The sequence below is a fragment of the Lolium perenne genome, chromosome 2 (genome assembly GCF_019359855.2).
Source record: "Lolium perenne isolate Kyuss_39 chromosome 2, Kyuss_2.0, whole genome shotgun sequence".
Classification (NCBI taxonomy): domain Eukaryota; kingdom Viridiplantae; phylum Streptophyta; class Magnoliopsida; order Poales; family Poaceae; genus Lolium; species Lolium perenne.
Window position 1 is genome coordinate 312436262 of NC_067245.2, and position 24479 is coordinate 312460740.

At 52.0% G+C, this 24479-nt stretch overlaps 1 protein-coding gene across 2 annotated transcripts; it reads left to right on the plus strand.

The window, feature by feature from the left end:
* Window positions 1-1603: 1603 nt before the first annotated feature.
* Window positions 1604-24420, plus strand: LOC127336818 (uncharacterized). 2 transcript variants are annotated; one of them, XM_051363681.2, is made up of 8 exons: window positions 1604-2922; window positions 3672-3711; window positions 3809-3870; window positions 4353-4447; window positions 4735-4805; window positions 4898-5005; window positions 5092-5363; window positions 23902-24420. In XM_051363681.2, exons 1-8 carry the CDS (start codon window positions 1683-1685, stop codon window positions 23922-23924), a joined length of 1911 nt encoding a protein of 636 aa, XP_051219641.1. In that variant the 5' UTR covers window positions 1604-1682; the 3' UTR covers window positions 23925-24420. The 2 variants fall into 2 exon arrangements, with proteins under 2 accessions (XP_051219641.1, XP_051219640.1); XM_051363680.2 differs by lacking the exon at window positions 23902-24420 and having other exon boundaries at window positions 5092-5553.
* Window positions 24421-24479: the final 59 nt, after the last annotated feature.

The window sequence follows — 24479 nt, forward strand, 5'->3', positions numbered from 1 at the left end:
CCCCTATTAAAAGGGTTCGCGGAGGGAAGTTCGGTTCGGAAACCGTACTCCCCTCCCGCCGCTCCTCTCCCGCCGCCGTAGCTCGCCGCCGCTACGGCCACCACCCCACCGTCCGAAATGACGCGTGCAACACGCGTGGGTAGGGGCGGCGACCGATCCGGCGCCGGAAGGGCAAGTCGCCGTCCCCCGGGCGTACGGGCGGAGACGGAGCGCGGCAGGCGGGCGCGCTCCGACGGCGCATGGAAGCGGGCCGACCGCAAGTGGCCGGAGCCGATGGCGCGCCACCTTCAAGCGCGCGCGGAGGCGGCGGCAGCAGCTGCGGGCCGTGGAAGCGGAGGAGCCCCCGCTACGGCGGGTGCAGCCCGCCGCTACCGCCGTTGCCCCCGAGCGGCGACGGCGACGATACAGACGGACCGCCTCTGCTCTGCGGGGGCGCCTCCGGCGCGGCGGCAATCGAGCTGGCGGCCCTCGTCGTCGCCTAGCAACCGGCGGCGTCGAAAAACCCTCCGCCGCCGCCCGGTGACACTATAGTTGCCGGGGAATTTAATTTCTAGACTAATTAGGCCCGTAGTACATACTTTAGGTCCAATGTGGTTGTATTTTGTCACTATTTAGTGTGAATTATGATCGAATTAAGGTTAATCGGATGAAATCGACTGCAACCCCGTCGATAGATTTCCGCGTCGTTTGATTTTCACGAGTTCGATTTGGATTTACAGTTTCTGTTCTGCACCATGCCCAAATACTCTCTCAATTCGTTTTTCGGTGCTCGAGATGCTCTAAACACCGCAAAAGGAATCCCAAAACAACATACTTATTTACTTTGTTGGCCCAGTGTAAGTTTTCTTTCGTGTTTCTTCCCAAACCACCTGGGTGCCTCCCGTTCAAGCGCGCCGGCCGCCCGCCTAGCCCCGTCGCCGGTTGCCGCTCCCTCGCCGGCCGCCAGAGCGCATGCCCCCATCGGCCGCGCCCGCCCGCAGCCTGAGCTCGCCCCGGCCGGCCGCGCCGCGCCCCGCTCAAGCTCGCCCGGCCGCGTCCGTCCCTGCCGTGCCTGCTCCTTGCAACCTCGCCGCTCGCTTCCGCCGGCCTCCTGCTCCGAATATCCGCAAACTTTGTTTCGATTCTTGCGACTCCAGTGAAGTTTGGTAGACTTGAGCGCTCGTACGGGCTGAATTTTCCTTGGCGCCAACACAGGATTTGGGATGGGGTTCGATCTCGCAAGGGCTTGCGGAACTGGTTCTTTGAGGTTTGCGCGACTCGAATTGGGGCGATTTGGATTGTTTTTTTTAGAAATAGGGCGTTCCATGCGGGATCTGAACGACACGTTTTTCTCTCCGAATCGGAAATCGGCGGGGAAGATGCTCTAAGCACAGTAACTGACGGATGTTTCTCTCTTCCAGCGCGTCCTCTTTGGCTTGCTGAACGTCGGGGGGGTTTAGCAATTGTTTCCTTCCGTTGCTGGGCCGCGTGCGGATTGTTTTTAAGTGGGCCGGTCTGATCCTGCATGGGCCAGAGACGCTGCAGACGAACGGTCGGTCTACCTTCATTGCCCGGCGTACGACCTACCAGACCGGTTGCAATTTACTACTAGTACTGTAGTTAAGATAGCCCGCCGAGTCGCTCCTCCGAAGGGCAATCTGTCCCCCAAATTTTGCCCTGCGTCGAGCTCGGTAATCAGATCCATGGCACCCTCCACCATCTCCTTCCACCCTTCGACCCTGACGTCCGCCGGATCCAACTCCCCGCGCTCCGGATTCCCCGACCGGGCCATACTCTGCAACGCGGTGCGCACCTCGAAGCACCGGAACGCGACCACCGCCCAGTGCGAGACGAGCGAAGGCCATACTGTCGAGGTCTCCTTCTGGCTCGTCGACCCGCCGGCCGTCTCCTACCTGAGCGTCAACTGCCCCGGCCTCGATGAGTCCCACTTCGCCGACAAAATGGATCCGCCCTGGCTCGTCTGCGCCGAGGCCACCTTCGTCCTCTTCACCGTCACGGTCCGGGGCACCACCGACCACTTCGTCTACACAGCCGGCCCCGCAGGGGACCGATCGCTGCAGCTGCTCCCGGACCCCAACACCGGACCCTTCACGAACCACCCGTACGCCCTCTTGCCCCGCGGCGGCGACAGCTTCGACGTGGCCTTCCTCGACCGCAGGTGGATATCCCAAGATGACGGCTGGCGGTTCCATGCCTCGGTCTTCTCATCCGAAACGCAGTCTTGGAGGAGGAGCAGGGTGTCGTTGCAGCACCTATCCGACTCTGACAAGTCATTGTGTGGCCATCATGGCCTGTCTAAGCAGATTGCTGTCGGGGGAGACTCGCTAGGTTGGGTTGATCTCGCGAGTGGTATACTCCTTCTCCAGGACCTCTTCGACGAGCACCCTGTCATCAGGTTTATCCATTTCCCCGAGTCGAGGGTTTGCTTCATGGATGACGACGGCATCCCGCACTACCCCGATGAGTATTATTGCAATGTCGCATGCTATGACGATCTCATCAAGTTCATCCACATAGAATTCGATGACCCTGCTATCCGGACCAGCGGTCAAGCTTGGAGAGCCACCATGTGGAGTAGGAAGATCTCTTGGAACAACTGGCGCCGCTGCTCCACAGTTGATGTTGCTAATATCTCGGTTGACCAAAGCTATTCTGATTTATTGCCTGTGCTACGGAATGATGAGATGCAGCGACTGGAATTGGAGAGACTGATTTTCCATACCCCGGTCCCGAGCGTACGCAATGACGATGTTTTTTACATGATGGCCAAGGTGAATGGTAAAAAAGACACTGCCTGGGCCATCGCAATTGACATGAAACGTGCGGCTGTGGAAGCAATGGCCCCTTTTTCTGCTCAAGTGTATAGTCTCGTTACAATGTACCGTCCATGCGTCTTCCCCAAGTACCTCAACATGACCCCAGGTGATTCTTTCTTCATTGTATTTATTATCTCAATGTAATTTAACCAACAATGCCAGCTTTTGAATTCTTGATTGTCTGTTGGTTAGATGTGCATAGGAAAACATTTCACGGTATCAGTATTGGCGACTGTTTGTGTTCATTAACCTTACCTGTTGTTCATTGAGGCCGCAGCCAATACTAAAAAAAGTGCCATCAGCATGGACCCTCTCTATAGCGACCTCTCTCATGCTTCCAGGCAGCTTGGGGGTACATGAAACACGCAGCACATGCACATATCCTGTAACTCAATTGTGTTTGTCTTTCATCTTCTTGTCAGATGCAAGTATGCATAGTGAAATAGCAGTTGATATCGTCGACGGATAGTCAAGGTGGATCATGAGATCATTTATGATCCGACTCACCCATTCCTCTAAACAAACAGGAAAAAATAACTAATTGTTTTCGAATCTGTTCCATGAACCAAATTAAAGTATCTAATTATCAACAAATAGACAACCTCAAGTGACTTGTTCAGCACGAACTACCAAAACTATCACCAAGTCCACTGCAGCAGCCTCGTGTAACATACACCAATCTGCCAGAGCCAATGACTTTTCGGCATCACATTGCCTGTCCTTTATGCCATGTCTCGTGTTCCAACCTGTGTTGATCTCTCGGACACTATTTTACCAGTGTGGTCTGGGTTGAGAAGTTATACATATTTCTTCTGTCGCTTTTATGTAACAGTTTGTTTGTCCAATTTTTTGCAGGGGCAGGCATGGGTAATCCAGTAAATGAGTGTTTTAAGCGGTAATTCAAAACATTGCTACCCTTACCTGTTCCAGTTTTGATTTTTGATTTGCATGATGTTTTATTTCTGCTGCTTCTGTTGGATGCCTGCTGCCAGGTTGAGTGCGAAGCAATGTCTGGTGGAAGTGCTGTGGACTCTAGACTGGCTTCGAGAACTCGGTAACTAATAAGTCGACTTCTTGATATATGTTCTTTATTTGTCTTGGTTATGCGCCACATGTGCAAGTGCAGTTGTGGAGCCAACATTCACCAAGTGCATGTTTAGACTGTTGACTTACAATTAATTTTATTAACACCATTTGCCAATATCTTCTCAGTTTAATCCGCAACATTACACTAAATGGTTGCTCAAGTCAAGCATACTATGCTTGCAACTATATGCAATTTCACCCTTCATTTGTGTGTTCTTTAACTTTCTCGTCTAAAATGTTAAGCAAGAGCCTATGAAGTATTAGGAAAACATTATTAGCTGCTGCAGATACATGTTGCAAATTTCACCCTTCATTTGTGTGTTCTTTAACTTTCTCATCTAAAAAGATAAGCAAGAGCAGCCTGTGAAGTATTAGGAAAACATTATTAGCTGCTGCAGATACATGTTGCAAATTGGCTGCCATGATTCACATCTGTATGGTCCCTTGCAGATCAAGTCTTGGAAATTGAGAGGTCAACTTACAACACCTGTAGATTGCTACTTCAGCTTTCTCCAGTATCATCTCTTCGTTCTAATATCGAATTAGTAAGTTCTGTTCTTGTCTCACAGATTTAAGTCCAGGGTTTCATGTTACAAGGTGCATCTTTGTTCTTTTTTGCTAATATAAGCCTTTGAGGTGAACTTTGTCTGTTTTTATTTCTTCAAAGTTCAAATTATATACACATGTTTTGACAAGCTTTGAATTCTTTATTTTTTATCAGACTATGTATAGTTGCATACAGACTTTGTTTAACGTATTTATAAAGCAATTGCTGCAGATTTGAGATTATAAACTCTCAACTTGACTGAATCCTAAGAAAATCTTGGTGCAGATGGTAAAATGTGCTTCGTTCTGTAATGGTCAAGGTGAAGCTGCATCCAAAGCCGCGAACTTCTGCTTAAGGTATAGAGATGTGGAAATCTGCAGCAGCTTGTTGGTGAAAAACTAACTTACTAGGTTTATATTCTCTGACCAGAGTGTCTGTTGTTTCCTAGAGCATTGGATGGTTTCGACTTGGCACTACATGAATCACCATGTGATCTGTCCGCATCTGTTGAAGCCATGAGGTTCAAAATCAGGGATGTCCTTCAAGCTCTAGACAAGTATGGGAAACATTGTTCCAACTTACTATTAGAAGGAATCATTCGTTTTATGTTATGCTAATCTTGTACTTGCTCAATTCGTCCAGTATATTGCAAATCGTGCCACCGGCACTGATACCAGAAGAAGGGACACCTGGAGAAGGAAAAAGAGGAGAAGCACTATCGGAAACCTGCGAGAAGCCGGATAATGAATCTGACAAGTGGCAGAAAGAGACTTCCGAACCCAGTAACTCTCGAGTGGAGAAGTATCAAGAGAACAAGGGGGCATGTGACAGGAAAGAACGAAGAGCCATGATGGTTTGGGATGTCAGGTTGCTGATTCTCATTGTCTTATTTCTGGCATCGCTCGTCTTCACTGGTATGCCATCACCTCCCTTAATCGTGAGAAAGGCCGTGTCTTAATCCCTATCCCTATATTATACATGGAATATATTTTTAGGAACCAAATCTTATTCTAGAACGGATGTTGCACATGGTCTCGGCTGCGTGGTTAGAGAATGATCCTTATTCCAGAAGGTGCTGGCTGCCACATAAGGCTTCTTGCTGTTTGGGTGCTGTACCAAGTTGTTTGTTGTTGGTAGATTCAGGTTTTTTTTTTTGAGAATTCGGCAGGTGAGCTGCACGATATATTAATAGAAGAAGATTTGGCTCAGTTAATCAGGGAAACCGGGCCCAAAAACCATACAGAGCAACCCAGTTTATGAGGGAGAGCAACCCAGTTTATGAGGGAAACCAGGTGAGAAAAAACGGAAAGGGGAACAAGCCTATCTAACCCACACCCACACACGCCGCGGTGTCGAGGACTCCAAAGGCGGCGCCTTCAAGAAGGTAGCGGCAGAAACTGTCGCCGTCGCCCGCTCCGAAGGAGCTCGGGTTTTCACCCGGAGACCAAAGGCACACACAACGGCAGAAGATTCCGCCCACGATGACGCCTACAAGAAGGGGAACGACACCCAGAAGCGTCGCCGCCATCGGCACCGGCCAGAAACGGTGCAAAGCTTTCGCCCGGCTTCCTCTCTGCCGTCGGGCCAAACAGTAGGGCATGGAGCTTGACACCACCCGACGAGAACCAGGCCACCGGCCCAACGCCCCAAAAACGGAGCTGGGGGCGCCCATCGGGGCCCACAGGGGCCCAACTAAGCCCACAGGAACCCATCTGAGCCCGCCGGAGCCCATCTGAGCCCGCTGGAGCCCAAGAGAGCCCGCGCGCGCAAGCGCCGGCGGCGCACAAGGCAGCAGCGCCGCGCCAGGCGAGAACCGCGCCCTACCCAAGCCGCAGGGGGCCGCGCCATGGCCGGACGGGGAGAGTTGCAGACCGGACGGGATGGCGAGCTGCAGAGAGCAGCGAAGGCCGAGGCCAGCCCGCAAGCTCGCCGCCAGGGCCGGCGCGCAGAGGCACCACGGCCAGGACGACGCGGGCGCGACGAGGGAGAGGCGGGGAGACGGCGACGCGGCGGGACACGCGCAGGAGCGCAGCGCAGACGGCGGCGACCTCCGGGGCCGGCATGGTGGCCTCCCTCCGAAACAGCCATGCGGGAGCCCGAGAGGCATAAATCCCCGCCGCCCCCGTCCTTGGCGGCGCACGGCTTAGCCGGCGGCGGCCTCGGGAGGCGACGAGGAGGCGGGTAGAGGGCTCGGGAGGTGGCGGCGGGGAGCTAGGGTTTCGCTCCCCCGTCGCCTGGAGGAGACGACAGAGAAGCGGGCGTTTGGGCTTCAACTACACTTTGGAATGTAGATTCAGGTTTTGCTCTAGAACCTGTTGAAAGAAGTCTAAATCACCCCCCTAACTGTCATGTCTCGGACGCTAACACCCTTAACTTTAAACTGGGTTAAATCACCCCCTAACTATGCAAAACCGGGCAAATTACCCCCCTAACTACCGATTGCCTGTATTGTCCCAGGTTTTGGACATGGTGGACAACAGTATTGGTCCACGTTGGCATGGTTCAGCCGGACCAGATGGAGCCGCAGCTAGGCGAGGCCCATTCCCCCCCCTCCCGATCGTTGACCTTGGCAAGGCGCTCGTCCTGTCATCTGGCTTCCTCCTCCCCAAATCCGGCAGCCTCCTCCTCCCCAAATCCGTCCGCCGCCGCTTCCTCTCCAAATCTGCCCACCATCTCCTCCCCAAACCCTGCGAGCGAAATTTGTTTTACATGGTGACATGCATGCCATAAACATGATTATCAAGGAATTTACACAAAATGTGAAGTTTACAATGCGCCCTTAAGGTTTAGTCGTTGTGCTACCCCTTAAACATGATTATCATGGAGCCGATGATGCTCTTTACCCCCTTTTCCATGTGCTAACTATACGGGTTCTTGCAAGAAAAATAAAATCCACAACGTCTTGTGCGTACTAACCACCGCATCAAGCAGGCGGTGCTCTTTCGTGGATGATCCAAGAGAGAGAGAGAGACCGAGAGAGCAACGTGTTCGCACCTTGCTGAGAAGAACCAGAGGTGCAGGCGGCGTCCTGGGAAGTGTTGTGGTTCGCCATCTGGATGTAAGCAGACAGGTTCTTGATCGGCTGCCTGGACGCCCCGATCTTCTGCAGTACCTGCATCGCCGCTGATCCCAGCGAGCCAATGCTGCGCTTGCGGTTCCGCTCGCTGCTCTTGCCGCCCCTCGAGCTGCGACAACTCCCACTCCACCGCCGCTAGGAGGTGGCAAGCGCGCATCTCGGCTAAGCCTCACGCACTCCCCTTGGAGACAGCTCTTGGTCGTGGTGTTGGAAGAACTTCCAGACTTGGAGATGGAAGCCACAATCGGAAGTGGCAAGCCGCCGTCTGTTCGCGGCGGTTCTTGTTGTTGCTGATAGGCTCTCGCTAGTGGAGCTCATGTTCAGTATCTGCCCGTCAAGGTGGAGCACATCCAAGTTGTTTGCACCTCCTCGGTCTCTTTGAAAACAGACATCAACTTCTCCTTTTGAGAAACCAGATTTTCTGCTTCTTTTCTAGCCTCCTCGCGCGGCGCCTCCATGGACCTGGACTTCGCCGCGAACGTGTTCCGTGGCGATTTCCCGATGAACTCAATGCCACAAAATGTGTTCCGATGAAGTCCGTGTCAACGGAGGTGGCGTACAACTCAGAGGACGAAGGAGATGTCGAGCATATAGACGACAATGACATCTAAGAGGACAAAGAGGGCAGTGGGTAGTGTCGTGAGAGCCAGCCCAATAGAGAGGAGGGGTTTGCCATGGATGTGTTTCTGAAAGGATTATCTACACAGGTTTAGGGTTTTAGGGATTATGGTTTAGGGAGTAGGGTTTAGCGTTAACGCAACCTTGAGGGACACGATGTCGAGAAAGGCGTTGTGATCACCAGGAATGGCGCTGCGAGCAGCGTTGCCACGATCGTGGCAGTTCAGACGGAGGGATGTACAACCCTGGACCATTGCTCATCGGGGGATGTTGAGCCCTCTCCCGGGAACTCGTAGATGTGGAGGTTCCACGAGCTGTGCGGGCCAAGAATTATGAGGAATATGACGGAACACATGACCCAATTGCTTGGTAGATGGAATCACAATATCTGCTGGATAGTATCCACTCCCGGACGCAACACGTACAGATTTAATTCTATCTAGATTGAAGATAGCGGCATTGTATATAAAAACAAAGTATTTATGTATCAATTCGAAATTTAAGTCAATCCTAATTATTTTTTTGTTTGTTCACAATACATTTTGTTTTTCCTTTCAAGTGACAACACCAACCATATAACTCAACCAACCTCCACCTCTATGTGTCACCCACACACCCATGCGGTAGAACTAGCAGTCACACGCACGTGTTTGCGAGGGAGGGGCCTGGCGCCAGCCCTTGCTTTTCCCCAATCATCCAAAATCCCTAACCCCACTCCTTCCTCTCACCACTCTGGCGATGGCCCTTCCAACCGGCAAGGACACAGGTCTGATGGGTGCCATCGACGATGGAAACACGCTCGTCCCCGCCATCGCTTTCTCCAAGATTGCCGCACCTCCATCTCCCTCTGCAGTGCAGGCCAACCCTGCCTCTGGACCTTCAATGCCGCCCGTGGTTGCTCCCTAGGACGAGTGCACCAAAATCGACCCCCCAAGGAGGGTTGCTTGTCTTAATTTTTCATCTTTTTTTCACTGTGATGCATGCATGCTATATCATAGAGGTTCATTTGTTTTCTTTTTTTTCCCTGTGACGAGTTTTCTTCTTGATTTCAGTAGATCCATTTCTCCCACCATGTTTTTTCTTCTTGATTTCAGTAGATTCATTTCCCCCACCATGTTCTGATTTTTTTTCCAACTGCAATTAATCTTACACGCTTTATTAATCTCAACTGGATGTTGTAGCTATAGATCACGACGAATCTATTTAAAATATTTGTAACATGTAAACCCTTTCCTTACATACATATTTCCAAATAGTATTAAGTTTATCATATGCTCTTCATAATTTTCTAGCGTTCAAAATGCGATGTGTTTTCATCATCGCATTTTGAACGTTAGAAAATCATGGAAGCATATGATAACTTAATACAATTTGGAAATATGTATGTAAGGAAAAGGTTTACATGATAAAATATTTTGAAGAGTTTCGTCCTAATCTATAGCTACAACATCCAGTTGCGTGTAAGATTAATTGCAGTTGGAAAAAAACCAGAACATGGTGGGGGAAATGGATCTACTGAAATCAAAAAGAAAAACCATGAAATGAATCTACTGAAATCAAGAAGAAAACACGAATCATAGTACCAATACAATCTAGATCCAGCATTTTTCAAGGGAAAAAAGAAAAAAAAACAAATGAATCTCTATGATATAGCATGCATGCGTCATAGGGAAAAAAAGATGAAAGATTAAGACAAGCAAACCTCGTTGGGGGCTCGATTTTGGTGCACTTGTCGTAGGAAGCAACCACGGGCGGCATTGAAGGTCCAGGGGCAGGGTTGGCCTGCACTGCAGAGGGAGATGGAGGCGCGACAATCTTGGAGGAAGCGATGGCGGGGACGAGCGCATCTCCGTCGTCGATGGCACCCATCGAACCTGTGCCCTTGCCAGTTGGAAGGGCCAGCCAGAGTGGTGAGAGAAAGAACTGGGGTAAGGGATTTTGGATGATTGGGAAAAAGCATGGGAGCCAGGCCCCTCCCTCGCAAACACGTGCGCGGGACTGTTGGTTCTCCCGCATGCGCGTGTCCCCACACGTAGAGGTGGAGGTTGGTTGAGTTATTTGGTTGGTGTTATCACTTGTAGGGAAAAAATGTATTGTGCACAAAAAAAAATTAGGATTGACTTGATTTTCGAATTGATACATAAATACACTGTTTTTATAAACAAGGCCACTATCTTCAATCTAGACAGAAATACAACTGTTGCTAGCATATTTACGTTTCAAATTATGAACTGTCTAGCAACCTAAATCCTATAAGAAACAAATTGGTGCATGTGCTAAAATATGCTTTCTATAATGGTCAAGGCGAAGCTGCTTCCAAGTATGTAGATTTCTGCTTACGGTGTATGTTGTGGGTATACTTTATGGGTATATCAACGGCGTGGCCAAGATCCGGCAAGCCCGGGTGGCCCATAGTTGGTGGTGAGGCATGTGGCCCATCGGGCGGCCCAGTTGCTGTAGATCATGAAGGATGACGTCCAGCCCAGGAACGAGGAGCCGGATCTTAACCGACCTACGAAGGAGGCCGGATCCGTGAAGGCCCATGAAGTATCCGGATCCAGCGTGACCTAGAAGGAAGGCGGATCCTTGACGTACACGGCAAGACTTAGTACCGTAGTTAGGCAACTTGTATTCCGGCTAGGACTCTCCGTGTAAACCCTAGATCCGAGCGCCTATATAAGCCGGATCCCGGGAGCCCTAGAGGCACAATCACAACTCATTGTAACAACGCGAAAGCGCCCAGATAATTCCAGACAAGCAGCAGTAGGCCCTGTCATCGTGCAGGTGTTCCGAAGCTGGGTAACTCGCGTACCACCGTCCCGTGTGCACTCCGCCCTATGGCCCCTACTTCTTCCCCCCCTCGTGAGGATCCCTCCTCCGGGGTACCGTCGATTAGGCAACGACAGTTGGCGCCCACCGTGGGGCCTGTGGCGTCTGGAGGCCGGAACCGGGAGGGTTCCGCCATGGGAAGCTACGACGACACCATCGCTGTGGGGCGCGTCCTTTACGCCGGGAATCTGCCGATCGTCCCTCCGGATGAGTGCTGGATTCCGGCTAGGACAAACCCCCTCAAGCTCTCCATCGTCCCAATTGGCGGCATACACATCTTCATCGGGGAAACCGTCGATTCCGACGGAAACCCACTGGTAAGTAACGCAGACGCGACCGCCGCAGAGCTGGACGCTGTCGCGAAGATCCGATCTGAGATGCAGGAGCTTCCCAAGGAAGACTCCGCCTTAGATCTGGAAATTTCAAAGCCCACCCAATCCGCCCCTGAGCAGGAAACAACGGTGGAAGACCAATGCAGATCCGCCTGGGTCTCCCAGGTGTTAGAAAAGCAGAGGTGCCACTTCGTACACTTCTTGGCCCATACCGCCGGAACCGCCCCTCAAGAAGATGGAGCTGGTCCTGAGCAGGTAGAAGCACCGGAACACAACGCGGATCCGGATCAGGCTGAGCTTGTCGGAGAAAGCGAAACTCCGGTTGAAGAGTCGATTTTGGGCAATCTGAGCCCAATTTCGGGAGATACCCCCTCCATGGAGTCTGATGACTTCGTTTGCAAGATAAGGGAATACGGATACAGTGATCAGCCTGAAGTCAACTCCGCCCAGCCTAAGCAGGTTCTCGCAATGATAGCAGCGCATGGACAAACTGGATCTGAAGAACCAACCAGCCAATCTGACCCTCAACCATCCCACCAAGGATCTCCAATGTCTCGGGTGCGACCCCACAGGGATTCTTCCTCGGAGGAAATCCTGTCAGCTGAGGAGATGGTGGCACGCGCAGTTCTTAACAAACCTATAACCCCGGGCGACGCCGCAGATTTGGAGGCTCTAGAGGCCACCAGACAGGAAATGCTGGCCACAGCCAAGAAGCTCGCTGATACCGAAGCCGCATTAAGGGAAGAAAAGGAACAAGCTGCAGGTCTGGCGGAAACTTTCGACAGACAGGATCGCGAAATTGCTGCTACACTCGAGCAGGTCAAGGGCATGGCGAAAGAGTGGGAAGTAAAGATGACCTATGCGCAGGCGGAGGCCGATCGAATTATTAGAGAAGCAATCCCGCCTCGCAGGATCAACTTCGCCACGCCCGCCGAGCACCGACCGCTGGAAACCCCAAAGGACAACATGCTAAAAGCTGCGGAACTACTGCAGAAGAAGGACGAAGAGGTTGATATCAACTATCTTCGCACACTCGTCGCTTCAGCAATGCAGCAACAAAGCAAGGCGGATACTTCGCGCAGGTTGGAATCCAATCCGGATAACTGTATATCTACCGCGCAGAAGGATGCCCGCGCTGATCGGCGACCGGATGACGAATCACACACCGGATCCTCGGAGCGCAGAAGGAAAGCCAGAGAACACCCAAATCCGATCCCCGTACCATCAAAGACGCCACCGTCAGATCCAAGAAAGGGAAAGGATGCAATGTACTCTGGACGGGACAAGTACCGCAACCCCTCTCCTCCGCCCAATGGTTACCCGCGACCCCCTCACCACCGTAGTCCAGCCGGAAACACCAGGCCCCCAGGGCATGGTGGGATTGTTATCCGCGACAACGTGCTGCCAAGAAACAGAAGCAGGGAGCGCTCGCCGGAACCTCGCCGGAACCAGAACAATGTTCGTGAGACCGAGCCCAGGAGGAGTCGGAACGAGGAGCGGGATCCAGAGCCTCGCCGGAGCCGCGACCCGGAGCCTCGCCGGAATGACCAGGGCAGCCAGCGCCACGGCGAAGGCAGCTACAGAAGCCGGAGTCAACACCGCGAAGGGCGCGGAGAATCAGAGGGCGGAAGCAAAAAGTCAAACCGACCCCCTCGCAGGTCTCCTTCCCCACCACCTAGCGGTGGAGGCGGAGGTGGAGGCGGAGGCGGCGGTCGGAAATCTCGCTCTCGCTCAAAGTCTCCCCGCAACGGCCCGCGTGACGCCCGGGAACGCCTCAACGAATACAGATCTGATTACATTGGCCCAAAGTGCTTCGGCAGGATGATTCGAGAGGAACCAATGCCAAGGATGAACCTCAAGCTACCCGGAAACCTGAAGACATATGATGGCACTGAAAGGCCGGATACCTGGATTGAGGATTACTACAATGCTGTAACCTTCGCCGGAGGAACCCCTAATATTGCATGCCGCATGCTTCAGTTGTACCTTGTAGGACCAGCCCGGATCTGGCTCAGCGACCTCGACAAGAACTCTATCTTTTGCTGGTTTGACCTGAAAAACGCCTTTGAAAAGCACTTCAGGGGCACCTACAAAAGGCCCGCCACGATAAGCGACTTACAGGCGTGTATCCAGAAGAAGGGAGAAACATCAAGAAACTTCCTCACCCGATGGCTGGCATGCAGGAACGAGTGTGAGAACGTCGACCACACCACGGCTATGCACGCCTTCATAGGAGGACTGCAGCGAGGAGGATTGCTGCGGCATAAGCTCACATGCTTGGCTAATGCAAATAAACTGACCTTGGATGATATGATATCCATTGCCAGTGATCATACTGCCGCTGATGACGACGCTGGCGGAGATCTAGCAGCCACAGCAGTCCCCCTGCACCAACAGAAGAAGAACCGTGACAACGGTAACAACAGCGGCAACAAGCGGAAAAATCCCTCTGATGACCAGAAGAGTGGTGGATCCGAGATGATCGCCATGGCGTTTCAACGCGGAGGTCAGGGAGGCGGAAGAGGACGCGGCCGCGGAGGCGGAGCCGGCAGGGGCCAGCAGCGTGACGAGGTCACTGCTGCCGGAACCCGCGCCCCCCAAACCTGTGAGGAGTACAGAGACATGCCCTGCCTGGCCCACTTGGATCCGGCTACAGGGAAGTCCACTCACACCAATCGCAACTGCAAGTGGGTCAACGATCTCAAATCTGACCCGGAAGCAGGCTACAAGCGCGCCCGGAAGCACCGCCCACGCGGCAAAGGTGGCAAGGGAAAAAACAAAGACAAAGAAGACGATAGTTCCGAGGCAATGGATGAGGATGATAACTCGCCGGATCCCAAGGCAGGATCCGCAGGAAAATCCAACCCATTCGATAAAAAGAGCGTGGGGGCTTACCACACTTTCCTCGGAACCCCAACAGTCCGCGCTACCAAGTCAGCTACCCGGATCCTGAACGCCACAGTTCCGGCTGTGCCGCAGTATGTCAGGTGGTCGGAAGTCCCGTGCACATTTGACAGGGAGGATCACCCTGCCGTTGTGCCAAAAGAATGCTACGCCTTGGTTGTAAGTCCCCGCATAGACGGGTATGACTTCTCCAAGTGCCTCATGGATGGCGGAGCCAGCTTGAACATCATGTACCTGGAGACTCTAGAGCGGATGAACCTCACCAAGGAGCAGCTGAAGCACAGCAACACTGAGTTTCATGGCGTGGTTCCGGGTAAGAAGGCGAACTCCCTCGGCAGCATCACACTTCCCGTGGCTTTTGGCGATGTTCATAATTTCCGCGAAGAGAAGATCACGTTTGAAGTTGTGCCCTTCAAGAGCTCCTACCACGTCATCTTCGGCAGGCCCACCTACCACAAGTTCCACGCAAGAGCGTGCTACATCTACAACAAGCTCAAGATTCCGGGTCCTAAAGGTATGATTACCGTATCCGGAGACTACAAAAAGGCTCATGAGTGCGAGTTAGGCGAAGCCGCCTTCGCAGAGTCTGTGATATCTGGAGAAGAGCTGAAAGGCTACAGAGCCGCGGTGGATCCGACTGAGATGCAGACCACCAAGAAGCAGATCTCAGAGCAGAAAACCTCCTTCAAGGCCGCGATAGAAACCAAGAAGCACGACCTCATCCCAGGCGACTCTTCCAAGCAGGTTTCGGTCGGAGCCAACATGGACCCCAAATAGGAAGACGCGCTCGTCGAGTTCCTCCGCGCTAACATGGATATCTTCGCATGGCAACCTTCTGACATGTCCGGAGTACCTAGGGAACTCGCCGAGCACTACCTCAACATAAATTCGGGGGCCAAACCGGTGAAGCAAGCTATGCGACGCTTTGGAGATAAGAAGCGCCGCGCCATAGGAATGGAACTAGCAAAGTTACTAGAAGCAGGTTTTGTAATAGAAGTTATCCACACCGATTGGGTCGCGAATCCCGTCCTTGTGAAATACTAAGAATGTGCATCGATTACTCTGGCTTGAACAAACATTGCCCGAAGGATCCGTTCCCCCTGCCGCGCATTGACCAAGTCATTGATTCGACGGCGGGGGCGGAACTTCTGTGTTTTCTTGATGCGTATTCCGGGTATCATCAGATCCGGATGAAGGAATCCGACCAAAAGGCGACTTCATTCATTACCCCGTTTGGTACTTACTGCTATGTTACTATGCCTTTTGGTTTGAAAAATGCAGGTGCCACCTACCAACGTACGATGCAGCGGTGCCTGAAGGACCAAATTGGCCGGAACGTGCACGCTTACGTCGACGACATCGCGGTCATGACCCGGAAAGGATCCAACTTGATCAGCGACCTCACAGAAACCTTCGACAACCTCCGCAGGTACAAGATGATGCTGAATCCGCTGAAGTGCGTTTTTGGCGTGCCAGCCGGAAAACTCCTTGGCTTCATAGTCTCTCACAGAGGCATTGAGGTTAACCCGGAAAAGATCAAGGCAATCCTGTGCATCAAACGACCAACTTGTCTCAAAGATGTGCAACGACTAACTGGTTGCGTCGCAGCAATCAGTAGGTTTGTTAGCCGTCTTGGCGAAAAGGCGCTACCTCTGTACAAGCTGCTGAAGAAAACAGACAAATTCGTCTGGGACGACGCAGCTGACGCAGCTCTTCGAGGGTTGAAGGAAATACTCACCTCCCCACCTATCTTGGCAGCTCCAGCAGAGTCAGAGCCAATGCTCCTTTATCTGGCAGCTACCAACAAAGTCATCAGCCTCGTCATCGTGGTGGAGCGAAAGGAAGAAGGTCATGAACACGACGTCCAAAGACCTGTCTACTACATTAGCGAGGTGCTGACGGAGTCAAAACAAAGATACCCTCACTTTCAGAAGCTAGCCTATGGAGTATTCCTGGGCAGCCGGAAGCTGAGGCATTACTTCCAAGAGCATCCAGTAACAGTCGTGAGCAAGGCTCCGCTGTCAACAATTCTCAACAACGCTGACGCAACAGAACGTACGGCTAAATGGGGCATTGAACTATCCGCCTTCGACATCGCCTACAAGCCCAGGACTGCGGTTAAATCCCAAGTCTTGGCAGATTTCGTCGCAGATTGGACAGAAGCTCCGGACGCAAGTCTGGAGCCGGAACCAGAAACATGGGTCATGCACTTCGATGGATCCAAGCAGCATCAAGGCTCAGGAGCCGGAGTCACCCTGAAGTCCCCTACCGGAGAAGAACTGCAGTACGTTCTGCAGATCCACTTCGAAGCTACAAATAACATGGCGGAATACGAGGCTCTACTACACGGTTTACGCATCGCTAAGGAAATTGGGATCAAGCACATCATATGCTGTGGAGATTCCGACCTGGTGGCACAACAAGTAGCCGGAACCTGGAACGCCAGAAACTCCGTCATGGCGGCCTACAGAGACGAAGTTGATGAGATCGCCAAGTGCTTCCTCGGATACAAAGTCAAGTACGTCAGGAGAGACGATAACACAGCGGCAGACATGCTATCCAAGCTCGGATCCGGCAGGAAGCAAATTCCGCCCGGCATTTTCCTGGAGCATCTCCGGATACCCTCAGTTAAGGGCGCTAACCCGGAAAATCCAGAGGTGGCAGTATCTCCGGCTAGGGAGGTGATGGCTATCATCCTGGCCTGGACACAGCCTTTCCTGGACTACCTCATCGATCAGAAGTTGCCAGAGGACGAGGTCCTCGCGCGACAGATCGTCAGACGAGCGAGAACCTACACAATTGTTGATGGACAGCTCTACAAACGAAGTGCAACAGGGGTGTTTCTCAAATGCGTCTCCAATCAAGATGGCATTGACATCCTCAGAGAGATCCACGCAGGGGATTGCGGGCATCACGCCGCTCCCAGATCCCTCGTTGCCAAAGCTTTCCGGCTAGGATTCTACTGGCTCACAGCTAAAGAAGATGCTGACAAGCTGGTAAAAACCTGCCGGGGTTGCCAGTACTACGCTACTCAACCAAACGCTCCAGCCCAAGAGCTGAAGACCATACCTATCACCTGGCCATTTGCGGTCTGGGGGCTCGATATGGTTGGTAAGTTAAAAAGATCATCTCCTGGCGGTTTGGAATACCTTTTGGTCGCTGTTGACAAATTCAGCAAGTGGATCGAGGCAAAGCCAGTGAGAAAAGCCGATGGTGCTACGGCACTAAAATTCGTCTGCAGCCTCGTGATGAGATTCAGCATCCCACACAGCATAATCACAGATAATGGCACAAACTTCGCCCAAGGAGAGTTGAGGGACTATTGTGACACAATGGGGATTCGACTGGACCTTGCATCTGTGGCTCATCCACAATCTAACGGTCAGGTTGAAAGGGCTAACGGCCTAATCTTATCAGGAATTAAGCCGCGCCTTGAAGAACCACTGCGGCGAGCAGCTGGAGCTTGGGCTGACGAGTTGGAAGCTGTTTTGTGGAGTTTACGAACTACCCCTAACAGATCAACAGGGTTTACCCCTTTTTTCCTGGTATACGGATCCGAAGCCGTGCTTCCCTCCGACATCATCCACGATTCACCGCGAGTTTCCGCCTACAATGAAGAAACAGCTGATGAGGCCAGACAGCTATCTGTGGACCTGATCGAGGAAGCTCGGAACTTAGCTGACCAGCGCTCCGCCATCTACCAGCAGAAGCTCCGACGTTATCACAGTCGTCGAGTTCGGAATCGCTCCTTCAGGGCAGGAGACCTGGTCCTCCGCCTTCGACAGGTGAAAGACCATAAGCTGCAAACTCCATGGGAAGGACCCTTCGTCGTTAGCAAAGTGCTCCATAACGGGTCGTACTACCTTGTTGATTTCCGCGAGCTGAGGGATAGACCTGCTAATTGGCACCGGAAACGCAAGCGTGAGGATCCGGATGACATCTACGACGAGACAGATCACCCTTGGAACATTGCACAGCTACGTCCTTTCTACACTTAGCATATTTTTTCCGAGTTACAAAACTCTGTAATAGTTATACATGATCAATGAAATAAAGCTTATGGTTCACTCTTTGAGTCTTTTACCTCCTTTACTTGTTCATTTTAGATCGTGTATGTTTTTTCCGACTAAAACCGCAGAGCTGGATGTTTTCGCCTAGGCGTGTATGAAAGTTGTGATTTTTCAAAATCGTCCTTTAGGACGTAAGCTTAAGTTTTCTGGTGGAAAAATCTTTCGTTGCGAACTCGTGGATTCCTGGTAGCGATTTCCAGCACCTAGGCTGGGGGCTTGTTTCCGCGGTTATGGACGGACGCCATTGGGCTTCGTCGCCGCAGGCGAGCGTTTCCGGTCTAAGGTTTTCCGGCTCGTGGAAGGTCAAATGAGTAAGCCGGAAAATTAACAAACCAGCACTTGCTTTTAACAAACGAAACATGCAAATAATTCAAACGGATAGCAGGATAAGTTTTCCGCCCACGCATAATCGTTTCGTTCTCTAGCTACTTAAGAATTTAAGTTATATTACAAACCCTCGCTGGGGCCAAAATGATGCATTGTCTTTCCCGCAGGAATAAAAGTTTTTCACTCCCCCTTAGCCGGAGATGACACGTCTTCGTCGCTCTCTTCTTCATCGGAAGCTGCAGTGCTGGTCTTGGGTTCTTCTTGGGGCGCGTCCTTGGAGCTGGTCCAGGTGTATTGGGTTCCGGATTCCGCAGGTCGCGCCTTCGCGGCGAGCTCCTTCTGAAGTTCCTCTTCCAAGGGTTCGTCTGCCGGAAGAACGACCTTGTCGTAGAATTCCTCATGCCGGATCCTGCGCGCGATACGGGTGTCGTAGCCGCTTACTGCATCCAGGAGCGCGTTAACATCCGCATCCGGAGGAACGCCCGTGGTTACCTGATCAAGATCAAGATCCGCATTATGTGCTAAGCACATGGTCAAGGCCATCGCAGCTGCGCCTCGGGCTGATGATGCTTGCAGATTCGTCACCAGCTCCGGCAGGACATCCATCTTTTCCACAAGCTTGCGAACGTTGCATGTGCGACTCCTCTTGATGGATAAGTTGTAGCATATCTTGCGGGAGGCGGAGATGAGATCTTTGCAATCGTCGCCTGCGAGTTGAAGAAGGTCATCCCGGGGGAACAAATTCCGGCGCTGCTCCGAATACCCCAGCGGCTCTGCACAAGATAATCAGGATATAAGCATGCAATTTGAGCACAAAGTAAAAGGTCGGAGCAAACATCTGGACAAGGTTTCAGTATAAGCACCCAAGATGTTCTCGTTGAGCAAATCCCAGTGATGCTCCGCGGTCTCCATATATTTTCGGAGACCATTGAGCTCTTTCTGTTGCCTCTTGATGGTTTCGCTGTCAGCATTTTTCTTCAGCAACAGCTCGCCCTTCTCCCTGATGTGCTCGGAGTTCTTCTCCGCCAGCTGCTTCTCGGTCTGTTCCCTCTTTAGTTCCGCCTCCTTTAGTTTCGTTTCCAAAACTTGGTATGAGGAGCGCAGGTTCTCAAGTTCAGACGAGGCTGTAGCAAGGGAAGAGGATGCGCCTATAATAACATAAGTCAAAAGCGAGTTCAAAGTCGGAATATGACCTAATGACCAAAGAGACGGAAACCAACCTTGGGCGTCCGCCAGTTGTTTGGTCAGCTCCGCATTCTCATCCTTCAGAGACCGGATATTTTCCGCCTGGCTCAGAGTAACGCGGCGCTGCAGGGCAATGTTCTTGTGCAGCTCGTAGTGCAGTGCCTGCTGTTCCTGTAAAATTTAAACAGAGCAGGAGTAAAAATTCCGCCTGTGACAGTGGTTTCTTTCAAAGCATCATTGCCGAAACCTTTCCGCCATAATGCTTGGGGGCTACTGATCCAATTTAAAAATCTTCCCGGCAGTAATCTTTCTCTAAGCATCTAAGCGCTAACTATTTTTTGAGTTTCCGCCTACATGCTTGGGGGCTACTGGGGAGTACCTTTTGCTTGCAGATGAGCTTGTCGAAGAACTGGCCGACATTCTTCTTGAAATCCTGGATCTCCGATGTCGCGGAATCAGGTTTCCCCCAGGCGTTGTTCAGCATGGCGTTGAGTAGATCTTGTTCAAGCTCCCATTTCTCTGCCTCGGACAGCTTGTTGAAAAACTTGGTAGCATATGCCTTGGGGGTGGAAGTGGTGTCAGCCGGATCTCCAAAGTTCTTCGGAAAAACGACGATGTCGCCAGCGCCGTCTCCAGCCTTCTCAGAAGAAGTGACTTCAGCCTCTCCTTGGCCTTGTACTTCCGCGTCTTCTTGGGCAGCGCCCTTGGCCTTAGGATCTTCTCCGCCCGCATGCTCGCTGCTAACCGGAATTATTTCCGGTGGAGTATTTGCGGCAGGAGGGGGAGATGGACCAGCCTGAGGGGGAGACGGTTGAGGAGTTGGGTGAGAGGCACTTGGTGGAACTGGAGTAGAAGGCCAACAGCCGGAGATTTTTTCATATATTTGGTGATAGGCTCTTGGCCGATGGTCCGTGTGGCGGCGGTACTCGGATTCCTGCAAACAAGTGAAAGGGATCGAATAAGAAATAATTTCGTCAAGATAAAATTGCACCATACTCGGAAACTTACGGGGCGCCGGGGATGATGGGGCGCGTGCGTTGGCCAGCTGTTGAAAGCATCCTCAGGCGCGCACGCTCCGCTTTCCTCGAGTCTAGCGGAGGTGGCTTTGTGGTCTTGGGCTTCTTGGCGGAGGCCTCGCCGCTAGCTCCGGCTTCAGAGCCGGAAGCCTTGGCGCGGGGACGCTTCGTAGGTCGAGGGGCCGCCTTGTGGGGTGCCTGTTCCTCTTCCTCCTCATCGTCTTCCGGAGCCTCCTCCGCCGCGTCGCCGCTAACGGGGATACGAAGAATGGTGCGGAAGCTTTCCTCCGCCAAAGTGTTGAGCTGGAAGAAATAAACAAAAATTAGAGATAACATCAAAAAACTTGCGAAGTTTGAATCGACGAAAAGAACAAAGCTTACCGGAGGACATTGGTCGTTCGTGTATATATCCTTCGTCAGTTCCGGGACCTGTTGGCCCCTCGGAATCTTCACCAGCGTCTTGAGTCTCCTCTTCAGAGAGTCGGCCGGAAGATCGTGGCGGGTAACCCGGAGAAGATCATCCGCCCCGGTATAAGCGCACATCAGGCGCGCGTTGTAGCGTAGAGGCTGGATTCTCCGGGAAAACCAGCTAAGTGTGAGCTGGGCTCCGGTCAGCCCGTCGTGGACTAACCAGGAGATTCTCCGCGCAGCCTTCTCCAAGATCGGGGTCTGGGCGAGCGAAGGGACGAAGCTCCAGCTTGCCAGCTCTTCCGGGGGTTCGTTGATAAACTGGGGCAGGCCTTTGTGGACACCCGGAACTGAGGCGTTCTTCTCATAGAACCATCCGGCGTTCCAGTACCGGACGGATTCGTGCGAGTCGTGGGGAGGATACATGCGACTGGGGCGGAGCATAAACGTCATGCTTCCGCAGTTCACCATTGCTTTGTCCTTGGTTTCTTTCTTCACCCGGAAAAAGAACTGCCATAGCTTGACATCTGGCCGGATCCCAAGATGCCCTTCGCAGAGAGTCACGAAGTTGGACAGGAGGAGATATGAATTTGGGCAGATGTTGTGGGGCTGGAGCCCGTATGTGTTGAGGACGGAGAGAAAAAACTCCGAACAGGGAAGTGAAAGTCCGCGTTCCACCCAAGCCTTGGTCATAACAATTTCTCCGGCTTCTGGCTTGGGAACGTCGGAATCACGAGTGAAACTCCAATGTGTGGAGATCATGCCCTCGTTCTGGAGCTCTCTAAGCTCCACATCGGTAGTTGCGCAAGGCCACCACTGACCCCGCTCTCCTTCGCGGATCCGGGCTTTGGACGCCCTCTTGTTTTCCACCTCCTGCACCTTTGCCGCCATCCGAGCTTGTCCCTCGAGTTCTTCTTGGACCTCTTGAAGGGAAGGGATCCGGTTTGGAGCGGTGCTGGAAGATGCGGAAAAAGGTTGAGCTAGTCTGATGTCGGAAACGTATGGTGGCAGGAACGATATGGGATCCGGGCATATGGGTTCTATTTGATTGGGATCAGGGCTACTCGGAGAGCTACCAGTACAATGTGATGTTTCGAGTGGCATGCTTCCGGTTGCGCCCATACAGAGTATTTGAGTACCCGGATCACTAAGTCTATCTTCTACACTAGGTTATCTTCTACAAGACCGGCGCACTTACCGCTAATGGCGCGGTGGCTCGACGAAGCTCCGGCGAAGATGAGGTCGCCGAACTTGAAGGAAACCGTCCTGCGTGACCACGAATCGGCGGCGGAGCGAAATTCTCGTTCAACCGCGGGAATCTTGGCGCGAGGGGGGCCTTGGTTTGGCGGCGCGCGGAGTTTACCGTGGCAGAAGCTCGCCGGAGTCGAGATTTGGCGGGCGGCGCGGCGCGGGGAGGAAGACGAGGTGGTGTGAAGGGGTGAAAGAATGAGTTTTTACCGAGCCGCGGGGTATTTATAGACCGCACGCGGAGATTCGGGATCTAGATCCGACGGTGGAAAGGAACGGTTGCACCGTTGGATGGATGACACGTGTTTTAGGTCAAGTGCGGTAAAATGACGTGGAGGTAACTTAACCATGCACTCCCGAAAATTCCGGCTAAAGATTTGCGTTTGCGAAAATTTAGCGCGGGAAATGAGGAAGTTGTGCGCGGGAAAAGTGGACTTTCCGTTGTTACGCATGATCTGAAGATGAAGGATTTCCGGAGGAGCGAACCCGGAATCAAGTAATAAGTTTTGAAGTTCTTCAAGATTCTCTTCGTTTCCGAGCTGAATGAAGTCGGAGGAATGATGAATCTCGGAGAACTTCGGGGGCTACTGTTGTGGGTATACTTTATGGGTATATCAACGGCGTGGCCAAGATCCGGCAAGTCCGGGTGGCCCATAGTTGGTGGTGAGGCATGTGGCCCATCGGGCGGCCCAGTTGCTGTAGATCATGAAGGATGACGTCCAGCCCAGGAACGAGGAGCCGGATCTTAACCGACCTACGAAGGAGGCTGGATCCGTGAAGGCCCATGAAGTATCCGGATCCAGCGTGACCTAGAAGGAAGGCGGATCCTTGACGTACACAGCAAGACTTTGTACCGTAGTTAGCCAACTTGTATTCCGGCTAGGACTCTCCGTGTAAACCCTAGATCCGAGCGCCTATATAAGCCGGATCCCGGGAGCCCTAGAGGCACAACCACAACTCATTGTAACAACGCGAAAGCGCCCAGATAATTCCAGACAAGCAGCAGTAGGCCCTGTCATCGTGCAGGTGTTCCGAAGCTGGGTAACTCGCGTACCACCGTCCCGTGTGCACTCCGCCCTATGGCCCCTACTTCTTCTCCCCCTCGTGAGGATCCCTCCTCCGGGGTACCGTCGATTAGGCAACGACAGTGTATGTGTATAAGTACGAGAAAAACTTTTGTTAAATGCGTTTTATTTGTGGGAATATAATGCTGCCCTGGTTTCCTAGAGCGTTGGATATTTTTGATGAACTACTGCAGGAGTCGCCTCTGAGGGATCCATCAACAGCCGAAGCCATGAAGAGTGAAATCGTTGTTTTGCTTGGAGCTCTAGACCAGTATTAGTTCTAGAAATGAAAATTTTGTCTCTTACCTTTAAAAAAAAAATCAAAAGAAGCATCAGCTGATCTCGTCCTTTTTGTACCTTTCTCCATCATTTCAGTATCTTGGAATTCATGCCGATGAAAGATATGCTAAGAAGAGTACAGATGATGCTCGCAAGTGTCTGCCTCAAACGAGAAGAACCAGTACCAGTATTTATTTGGACGCTGTGACAAGCCATGCCATGGAAAGGGTAGATCCGATGGACAGAAGCAAGCAGGGAGATCCAACCCCAATAACTCCAGGGAGGCTCAGAGGAAGAACAAGAACAAAAAGAAGAATCAGCAGCAGGCGCTGGTTCTGAATTGCCGATTACCGGTGCAGTTGTACCTGCTATATTTTGTCGGCTCTGTATTGGTAGCGGTTGCTGTAAAAGCGTTGTGTCGCCATCTCGGTTCAGTGTAATAGAGCCAGTATCTTTAGTCCCTTTTTGCCAGAATGATGAGGAACAAAAGTGTATATTCTACTCCCTCCGTTCTCGAAAAGTGTATTTGGCACATGAGCACCAGTGCTCCTGATTTCTAAAAATCATATTTTTTATTTCAAAAAATATAAAATTAAATACCCACATACATATAAACATTCTGAAGGTACGGTAAAAAATTTGGAGAAAAATATGTTATATTTTAAGCTATACAA